This window comes from Malania oleifera, chromosome 2 (genome assembly GCF_029873635.1).
Source record: "Malania oleifera isolate guangnan ecotype guangnan chromosome 2, ASM2987363v1, whole genome shotgun sequence".
Taxonomy (NCBI): domain Eukaryota; kingdom Viridiplantae; phylum Streptophyta; class Magnoliopsida; order Santalales; family Ximeniaceae; genus Malania; species Malania oleifera.
In genome coordinates, this window is record NC_080418.1 from 19,672,111 (window position 1) to 19,682,709 (window position 10,599).

General features: G+C 36.2%; 1 protein-coding gene across 2 annotated transcripts; it reads left to right on the forward strand.

Moving 5' to 3' along the window:
* The first annotated feature begins 490 nt into the window (after positions 1 to 490).
* LOC131149359 (kinesin-like protein KIN-5D) lies at positions 491 to 7,357 on the forward strand. 2 transcript variants are annotated; one of them, XM_058099747.1, is made up of 23 exons: positions 513 to 703; positions 979 to 1,244; positions 1,327 to 1,456; positions 1,742 to 1,897; positions 2,003 to 2,479; positions 2,727 to 2,824; positions 2,926 to 3,082; positions 3,218 to 3,287; positions 3,443 to 3,519; positions 3,610 to 3,663; positions 3,760 to 3,840; positions 3,920 to 4,031; positions 4,230 to 4,316; positions 4,408 to 4,583; positions 4,659 to 4,820; positions 4,920 to 5,027; positions 5,141 to 5,299; positions 5,383 to 5,466; positions 5,881 to 6,086; positions 6,202 to 6,303; positions 6,379 to 6,488; positions 6,576 to 6,727; positions 6,815 to 7,357. In XM_058099747.1, the coding sequence occupies exons 2-23, from the start codon at positions 1,075 to 1,077 to the stop codon at positions 7,037 to 7,039; spliced, it is 3,153 nt and encodes a 1,050-aa protein (XP_057955730.1). In that variant the 5' UTR covers positions 513 to 703; positions 979 to 1,074; the 3' UTR covers positions 7,040 to 7,357. The 2 variants fall into 2 exon arrangements, with proteins under 2 accessions (XP_057955729.1, XP_057955730.1); XM_058099746.1 differs by having other exon boundaries at positions 491 to 703; positions 6,576 to 7,357.
* The last annotated feature ends 3,242 nt before the right edge of the window (positions 7,358 to 10,599 follow it).

Consider the following 10,599-nt stretch of genomic DNA (forward strand, 5'->3'; position numbering starts at 1 on the left):
TAATTAAAATGGGAAAGCTGCATCCCGCTGTTTCTTAATCTGATTCGTCAACGAGTTTAAATAAATACTTTTAATTCAAAAAGATGATGGACCCTTCATTACAATTCCAGGGGTGTTGATGAATCATTATTGTCCCAGATAAGGGAGGGTTCCACGGGAAAAATAAATAAGTGATAAATGGCGGGCCAAAGTTGCAATATTGGGAAAGTCAAGGGGCATGGATTGTGAAACAAGGAAAGTCTATCACCCTATTTTCATTTTTAAATGTTTTTGAAGATTTTTTTGGGTCTGTTTATTCCTCCTAACGGTCAGATTTCAGAAATTACAACAAACGGATCTCATAACGCCGTCACAGGCGATCCTCGCAGCCGTATCTACTCTCTAACGCCCGCATAACGGCTCTTTTTTCTTTTTTAATTTTCGTCTTAATCTGAAGGCTCCCTCTCTCTCTCTCTCTCTCTCTAGCTCACAGTCCTTTATTTTAACCCTACAAAAATCAGAAGTCTCTCTCTCTCTAGCTCACAGTACTTTATTTTAACCCTACAAAAATAAGAAGCTCATCGGAACTCTCTCTGTCTCTTTGTCTCTCTCTCTCTCGCACAGTTTCTCTCTCTAAAGCTGCGGCCGATGGTGGAAGCATTTTTCCAGTTCAATTTCCTCAGCATTTGAAGCTACCGAACGCCGTCAAGCAGTTCGATACACGGTGAGTTCTAGCTGCGATTTCGTTTTCTATGTTACTTTCGTATAACTGCAGATTCTGAGTTTCGATCCATCATTTTCGATCTGATACGTTTCCTCGATTGTTGAATCCGAGTATTTACTCGATTCTACCTTTTTTACCCCAATTTTGCTGTATTTGGCTGGTTCAATCACTTTCTCTCTCTACATTGCTCAATCGATGCGCGATCCTTCTCTTTTTTCTCATTTCTATCTCTTCCGATGAATGGTCCCATTGTTGATTCATTGTGGTGAATTCAGGGATTATTGATAAGGCGCTTCAGATTCCAATCGGCGAGTTGATTGCCTTTTGAACTCTACAAGGCAAATTCTTGGGATTATTTGAACAATTCATCGATGGAGTCTTCACAGTCACAGAGGAGAGGAGGACTGGTGTCCATCTCGCCATCACAGACACCGCGGTCGAGTGATAAGGCAGTGCGAGATCTGCGATCAGGGGATTCAAACTCAAGCCATAAGCATGACAGAGATAAAGGCGTGAATGTGCAGGTCCTTCTGCGATGCAGGTGAGTTGACTCCTATATTTGCGAGTGATTGACAAAATTGAGTTTGGTTCTTGAGTTACAGGGTGATGCTTTGCATGTGTAGGCCACTGAATGAGGATGAGTTGAAGGTGCATACACCAGTTGTGATTTCGTGTAACGAGAGCAGAAGAGAAGTTTCTGCGATTCAGAACATAGCCAACAAGCAGATTGACAGAACTTTTGTATTTGACAAGGTTTCTTTTTTATTTCATTTCCCAAACTTACTGTTTGGTTGATGAGAAAATAAAGGAAAGGGATATTAAATGTTTTCACATAAACGGAATGTCTGAACTATTCTCTGTTCTTTTGTGCTTTCCAAATGACAAAAATCCTATTCCAAAATTACACACTTTTCTTGTCTTATTCTATGCCATTTCAGCTGAAATTTTTCTTATATTCCAGATTATACTGGGGAAAATGCTTTTGTAATTGCTGCTGTACTTGGTGGCAGTGACTTTAGTTTGGGTAATTGTGTACAGGTATTTGGTCCAACATCCCAGCAGAAGGACCTGTATGATCATGCTGTATCCCCAATTGTTAATGAAGTTCTTGAGGGCTATAATTGCACTATCTTTGCCTATGGACAGACAGGAACAGGGAAAACATACACAATGGAAGGAGGGGCAAGGAAGAAGGTTTAATTTCATTAAATGAATTAAACTGTGTGTTTATTTATTTAATTATTTATTATTCAGCACTTTGCATTCATTTCTGATTGAATTTGTGACCTTTTTTTGTAGAATGGGGAATTTCCAAGCGATGCAGGTGTTATCCCAAGAGCTGTTCGGCAAATTTTTAATATATTAGAAGCTCAAAATGCTGAGTACAGCATGAAAGTTACATTTCTAGAGCTGTACAATGAGGAAATAACCGACCTTCTTGCTCCAGAGGAGTGTTCTAAATTCATAGATGACAAATCCAAGAAACCCATAGCTCTCATGGAAGATGGAAAGGGGGGTGTTTTTGTTAGGGGCTTAGAAGAAGAGATAGTATGTACTGCAAATGAAATTTATAAAATCTTAGAGAAAGGTTCTGCTAAAAGGCAAACAGCAGAGACTCTTCTCAACAAGCAAAGTAGTCGTTCTCACGCAGTATTTTCCATCACAATTCACATTAAGGAGTGTACACCAGAGGGGGAAGAGATGATCAAATGTGGCAAGCTAAATCTTGTTGATCTTGCTGGTTCTGAGAATATTTCACGTTCAGGTGCAAGAGAGGTATGCCCTATCTAACACTCGTATTGCTTATCATACTTAGTATATATGCAGATGCATAGAGTGTTGCATATTATATGATGCTAGCATTATGTTTTGACTTGAGCAAATAAAAGCATGTGAATATGGTGCTGCAATTTCCAAGAGATTGCATTGTGCTTCATAATCTTTAAACCCATTACATTGCCTTAACTAAAATGCAAGAAATTTTTACCCTTGGATATGATTGCAGTGAAATCTATGTTTGCAGGGCAGAGCAAGAGAAGCTGGGGAGATCAATAAAAGTTTGCTTACACTTGGTCGTGTCATTAATGCACTTGTTGAGCACTCTGGTCATGTTCCATATAGGTATCAATAATAGTTTAATAGATTTACATTCGCATCTAGAATGCATTTCTTGGAGCTAGAAATTGAGATGGACTTTTTAAAGGCATTGCTTGGAATATCAGGGATAGCAAATTAACAAGGTTATTGAGGGATTCCTTGGGTGGAAAAACAAAGACGTGCATAATTGCCACAATATCGCCCTCTATCCATTGTTTGGAAGAGACACTCAGCACGCTAGATTATGCTAACCGAGCCAAGAATATCAAGAACAAACCAGAGGTCAGTTGTAATTCATTATCATTAAAACTAAATATTATAATGTTGTTGGTCCTGCCATTTTTTGTTCAAACTTTTTTTTATTTTGATTTTGAAGTTAAATCGTGTTGTAACAATTCTTGTTGGTGATTGTTTCAGATTAATCAGAAGATGATGAAATCTGCAATGATCAAGGATCTATACTCTGAAATAGATCGACTTAAGCAAGGTTGTTGACTACTTCCCATATTGGGTGCTCCCTATCTTGTCCTTGTCTGTGGAAATATTTATGCATAGACAATTGCATGTCTTGGTTATTATTAAATGGTTGGGTGTTCAAAGTACATAGCAGAACATCTCAGTGTTATTTTATTGTCCAAACAGAGGTATATGCTGCACGAGAGAAAAATGGAATCTACATTCCACGAGATCGTTATCTTCATGAAGAAGCAGAGAAGAAGGTATGACTTTATATAGCTGGTTGATGAATTAATTTTCTTATTGAAATTGCACTGTAAATAGGAAATTCTATGAATTTTTCCATACCCCAGGCAATGTCTGAAAAAATAGAGCGCATGGAACTTGAGTCAGAATCCAAGGACAAGGTACACTTCCTTGGTAATACAATTACTCTTGGTTCCTCGCATCGGTTCCTCACACATTCCTATTTTGATCTAATTATACTGTTCAACTGTAACCAGCAACTGATGGAGCTTCAGGAACTCCATAATTCTCAGCAAATTCTGACAACTGAATTAACTGATAAGCTCGAAAGAACTGAGGTAAGATTGGGTGTAGTATGTCTATCCTTGCTTTTAAGTTGATCTATGAACCTAACTTCAACCATTTTATATACTTCAGAAAAAGCTCGAGGAAACTGAACATGCATTGTTTGATCTTGAAGAAAGGCACAGGCAGGCAAATGTGACTATTAAAGAAAAGGAATATTTAATATCTAACCTCCTCAAATCTGGTAAGAAAAATTTCTCCTGCACATCATCTTTTCTATAAGTTTGCATGAATGGTGTTAGGCTTTTAATACCATCATATTTTTTGTGACAACATTATTGTATCCTATTGTTTTGTGGTACTTGTTTGAGGATTAGCACAATGTTGCATATTGGGGTCTCTATGGTTTTCAGACAATGACATCTGTTGTTGATTATTTTAGAGAAAGCACTTGTCGAGCGCGCATTTGAACTTCGTGCAGAGCTAGAGAATGCTGCATCTGATGTGTCCAGCTTATTTTCTAAAATTGGTTCGTATCCCCAGCTCAGCAATCTATGCTTTGGGTGGTATATTGTACAATGATCAATGGTGTTTTACTGTTAAACATGGTTGGTTTTCAGAGCGTAAGGATAAAATTGAAGATAACAACAGAATTCTAATCCAGAAATTTCAGTCTGAATTAACTCAACAGCTTGAAACCTTGCATAAGACTGTAGCAGCTTCTGTGACACAGCAAGAGTTGCAACTGAAAGATATGGAGGAAGATATGCAGTCTTTCGTATCCACAAAGGCAGAGGTTAGTGTTAAAAAAGATAATCAAATGTCCGTATTAAATAATCTGTCTTAACTTTATCTTTTTGTCTACTTAAAGGCTACTGAAGAACTTCGAGGACGGTTAGGGAAGTTGAAAACCATGTGCGGTTCTGGTATTAAAGCTTTGGATGATATAGCAGGGGAACTTGATGAAAATTCTCAGTCAACTTTTGGAGATATAAATTCAGAAGTTTATAAGAACTCTTCTGCGCTTGAGAATGTAAGTACTTTTTTTTAAGAAAAAAACAATATTAATGTGATTTTTATTTTTATAATTTTCCCCTCTTGCCTGTATTTGACCTTCATTCATGCAAATCAGCTTTTCAAAGGTATTGCTTCTGAGGCTGATGCATTACTTGATGATCTTCAAAGTAGTCTACACAATCAGGAGGAGAAGCTAACTGCATATGCGCAACAACAGCGTGAGGTTTGTAATTTGCTGTGTTGATACTTTTGTGAATTTTATTGCTTGAGGTTTGCAAGTTTTTTTGAGAAGTGTTACTTTTCTAAATTTATGCTTCTGTTTGACACCGAATACAGGCACATTCTAGAGCTGTAGACACCACAAGGTCAATTTCTAAAACAACAGTGAACTTCTTTAAGACGCTAGATACACATGCATCCAAATTGACCCAAATTGTTGAAGAAGCTCAGACAGTCAATGACCAGAAATTATCTGAACTTGAAAAGAAGTTTGAGGTGGTTCCCGTTCTCACATTTTTTTTATTTAGTTATTTTCTCCTCTCGTAAAAATTCCTAATGTGATATTTTTTAATCTACAGGAATGTGCTGCCAATGAAGAAAGACAGCTGTTAGAGAAAGTGGCAGAGCTTCTGGCAAGCTCCAATGCACGGAAGAAAAATTTGGTATATATTGGTTGCTTTATCTACTTTGTATTAGATTTGACGGGATTTAATAGAGAAAATGGTTCATTTGTTTACTTCTAGAGACACTTAACCAACCAATTGATGAAACAACATCTCAATTAGTATTGAATCTTCTGCGTCTGTTTTAGACACTTAACCAACCAATTGATGAAACAACATCTCAATTAGTATTGAATCTTCTGCGTCTGTTTTAGTAGTGGTACTGTTCAGCTAAGTCAACCTTCACTTAGATTAAAATTTTATGCAAATTGTGAATGCTGATTTGTGCAACTTAAGCTATATGTTTAACAGATTCTATCTATTTAGAACTTTCCATCATGGAACAAGGGTTTTTTTTTTTAGTTTTTTGTGGGTAGCTGTTGACCTACAAATTTCCACATATTTTTTCCATAGGTTCAAATGGCAGTGCATGGTCTTCGCGAGAGTGCAGCCGCTAGAACCAGTAAACTACAGAATGAAATGTTGACCTTGAAAGAATCCACTTCTTCTATCAAAGGCGAATGGACTGTTTACATGGATAAAACTGAAAAACGCTATTTGGAAGATACTGCTACTGTGGAAAGGGGAAAAGATGACCTGGATGAGGTTCTTCAGAACTGGTATGAGCCATAGGTTGATGATAATAATATATCACTTTCCAATCTTCTATTTTGCTTTTCAAAGTGTGCTGCCTTGACTTCTTCTCTGGTCCATTCACTGAAATCATATGTGCAGTTTGAAGAAGGCAAAACTTGGTGCACAACAATGGCACACTGCTCAAGAATCCTTGCTCAGTCTAGAAAAGAGCAATGTTGCTTCTGTGGATTCCATTGTTAGGTAAGCTGTCACAAAGGTAATCCTATTTTCTTGTTCAGAGCACTGATGATACCTTTTGTTTTTCCCCCACAACAGGAGAGGATTGGAAGCCAATCAAACCCTACGCACTCGATTTTCTTCTTCTGTTTCATCTGCACTTGATGATGTTGACACTGCAAACAAGAATATCCTCTCCTCTGTCGATTGTAAGTACTCAGCCTGTGTGCATTTTTGTTTCAATTAAATATTGGTTGGTTTAAATTTGGGATATTGAACTGAGCAAGCACCTGCAGATTCATTACAACTTGACCACGATGCACGCTCAAATCTTGATTCTATGATTGCCCCTTGTTGCGGAGATTTGAGGCAATTGAAAGGCAGTCACTACCACAAGATTGTGGAAATCACGGAAAATGCAGGACAATGTCTTCTAGAGGAATACACGGTAGGGGACAAAAAGCAGTGCTTAGGTAGTGCTGATTGGTTTTGGTTTAGTCTTTTATCTGGTTTTTCATCCTTTTATGACCAACAGGTGGATGAACCATCTTGCTCAACCCCGAGAAAAAGGTCATTCAATCTACCCAGCATGGCCTCCATTGAAGAACTCAGGACCCCTGCTTTCGAAGAATTGTTAAAGTCATTTTGGGATGCAAAATCTGCAAAGCAAGCAAATGGAGACATAAAGCATATTTTAGGGGCATACGAGTCTGCACAATCCTTCAGAGACTCCAGAGTTCCTCTCACTGCTATCAACTAAAATAGGGAGGGAGTGGAAACATAATGGATAAGATGAGTATAGTATGAAGAAGGCATGTACAGTATATGTCCTCTCACTGTTAATTGTTTGTTCAAAGAATTTCATGGTGGAGGCAGGGAAATATATAGTTATTTTTTTAAATATCCATTTTCATTGGGGGAGGGGCTTCAGTCCGTTGAGGTTTCTCTTATTATGACAATTGCATTGGGATCAATGATAGAAATTATTGAGTGTTTGTGCATTAGGTTTTGGTGTTCATAACTCAATGTCAACAATTCCATGATTTTTATTAATGGGATAATTTGTATGGTTATGATTTTTTGAGGCTTTGAATTGATCGCCTATTTAAGATCTATGGCTACTTTTATTCTTTGTGGTTTGTAGAGGAATTTACCCTCTTACTATATCTTTTAAGATTTGTATAATTTATATATTGTAATAATGGCAATAGCACTTAAAAAAATCTGTTGCTAATAAAGTCTTGGCCTAGTGGTAAAAGGTCCTAATTTTTATGTTATGGTTGGTCTAGGAAAGGTAGGAGGAATAGAGTGCATGATGAAATTAAGTAAAAATTTGATTTCATTCCTTTCAATAGCAGTCAATTTTCTTCTGATAAATAAGTTCAGTGAGCTTTGTCTTGACATGATAAACATGATAGAATGTCCCAACTAACACAATGTAAATTAATAGAATGCTCCAAGCTCATTTACTAACCCTTTGCAACTTTTGTCATTGTCATATATTCTAACTAGATGGAAGATTTTTTTTTGGGGGCGAGGGGACTATGTGGTAGACGATGCAACAATTGATTGTAGCTTGAATTTTTTGAGGTTTGTGTTTCATCAAAATCTCCCACATATTTTGTACTAGCACATCTCTGAACTAAAGTTGAATCCTTGCACTAAACTCAATGCCAAAATTTGCGACACTAGAACCCATTTCAAAAGTCTCCCATGCTCCTTGCTTTGATTTTCCACAACCAATTTACCATATTTATTACATGTTCAAGATCGATAGGAGTATAGACCATGACATTCATCAAGCATCCCATGCATGGTATTACAACTCTTGCATGTTCTCCTTTGATTGTGGGCATTGTGGTGAAGATAATATGAAATGTTTTGCCAATGGGTAGATGTAGGCTTAGCACTACTCATGTTAGACATCTTCCTATATCTTTTTTATGCAAGTCTTTTAGGAGACCTGAATCTTTCTTTCTTTCTTGTCCCTCTAAATTTCGATTCCAAGGATCTTTCTCAAACACCAAGATCCCTTGATTCAAAATTTTTAATCAATATATATTTTAAATGATTAAAACCACTTGTATTCTTTGTAACAATCAACATATCATATGCATATAGTAATTGGAAGATAAAAAAAATCATTAAATAAGAATATAAGGAAAATGCTACAGCAATAGTTAGAACGAGTATGTCTAATACTCATCATGTACAAAGATTGCTTCAAACTTTTTATGATTTCATTAATCCATAGACATGGTTCTCCTTGTTAGGTCCCTTGAAACCTTTTGATTGCTCCATATAAATATGCTCCTCTAAGTCATGATGAAGGATGTCATTTAAACATCCAACTACTCTGACTTTAGATTAAATTAGGATGCCATTGCCAATAAAAACCTAAATCAAGGTATTTAACACAAGTAGAGAGAAGAGACCATATGTAACGACCTGCTACTTATATAACATATATATTTATTTATTTATTTATTTTTTTCCAAACAACAAATATATATAAAACGTATCGCCAAACTGACTGAAATGCTACTGAAAATATCTCGGGCTCAAAGGAGCACTGAGGAAACTCTGTACATCATATATTCTTAAGTAGCGGTAACTATAAAACTGTAGATTGTCATATACACAATACCATAAAGTTATAATATTCTGAAGTATATTACAACACAAAATACCCAGTGACAACAATAAAACCTGAAATCTACCCAAAATCGCTGGTTTCACATAAACACCTACCCTTCTAATATGGGTAGTGCAAGATAATCTCTACCCGCGGGCCTGATCCGCTCGCCTAACTGGATTTCTTGAAAAATAATAAGTCACTGGGATGAGACAACGCTCAGTAAGAGGAAATATGCTATCACTAGTGTGTGGCGGTTGAGTTACGCATTTAATATACTGAAATAACATTGAAAAGCTGATAAACTGTACAAAACACATGTAACGTAGTTTAAAAAATACAACTGTGTATCTGAAGTTACTATCTGTACATACTGTTAATATGATAGTATAAACTGCTGATGTATGATCTATCTGTACATAGAAACTTTTGTTATACCCTAGGATTTGTATGTCATGATATATCCCCTCATGACAGGGTTGTGCGGCCCGTAGGCTAGACTTACTCTGGTTGGCCTACTAGGCAAGTCAATCTGTATTTCTAACATCCACCAATCTGTCAATCTATAAATCTGGCCCACTACAATCTCTCCGGCCAATCTCCAATTCTATCTCGTCTAACCGGCTACCTCAACCCAGCTTGCTGGGGAGACTGCAATCTCTCCTAGCACGGTTAGATGGAATCCACATACTATCTAAGTTATGTGGTTGCACTTTGTTTGTAATAGCAACAGTACCGTGCTCTGCTGTATATATCTATCTGAAATTTCCACAGGGTTCTGATATTGTGTAATACTGTATACATATATAAATATATATTTATATTGCCTCTTTAACATGATTTCAAAACAACCATAACACTTATAAATCTGAACTGTATTATCTGGAATATCTGACTGAATTTTCTATAATATTTTTCTGAAATATCTGTCTTTAATATCTGTAATATCTATTTGCAATATCTATCTGAGTATTATGGTTTAGAAATCATGTTATTTTGAGAAATACTATAAGTTTCATTTTTTATTAATAATCTGTATAACTGAATATCTGTAAAGTTGCATAATCAATCATGCTAAAATATAATAAACTTAGACCACACAACTATGTAATTAAAATCTCATGCTCAATTTCTGCAATTTTGCTGTAATTCTAATAATAATAATAATAATAATATTCTAGGAAAATGATTAATAAGCTGGTAGATATATACATAAACACAATCTTCTGACATGTATTCTAAAACCTCTAGCATAGCATATTTCCCTTAATTTCTGAAAAAACCCCTACTGTATTCTGGCCTTACACCTAATGTTGACTTTATAGGTCACTCCCTGGTTTTGATAATGACAAATACTCTTGTATTTAATAAATATCTAGTTCATGTGCATGTTCATATTAGCATATCATCAATGACACGTGAAAGCTCAAAGCTTGAAGACAAACTCATGCTCTTAATTGTAATAATTTTTAGTGAAATTTGTCTGTAATAGTAATTAGGCTATTCGGTTTGTAATAAGCACACATAACATGCATGATTTATTTTGTAAGATCAAATCAGATACAAACCAAAAATCGGTAGACCGACACCGGACTTTTTCGGTGTCTTCAAATTGGACCCCCAGTGCCCCTAGGACACTCACACTTTTACATATATTTGTTAGGCACTTGAATAGGGCTTGTTTA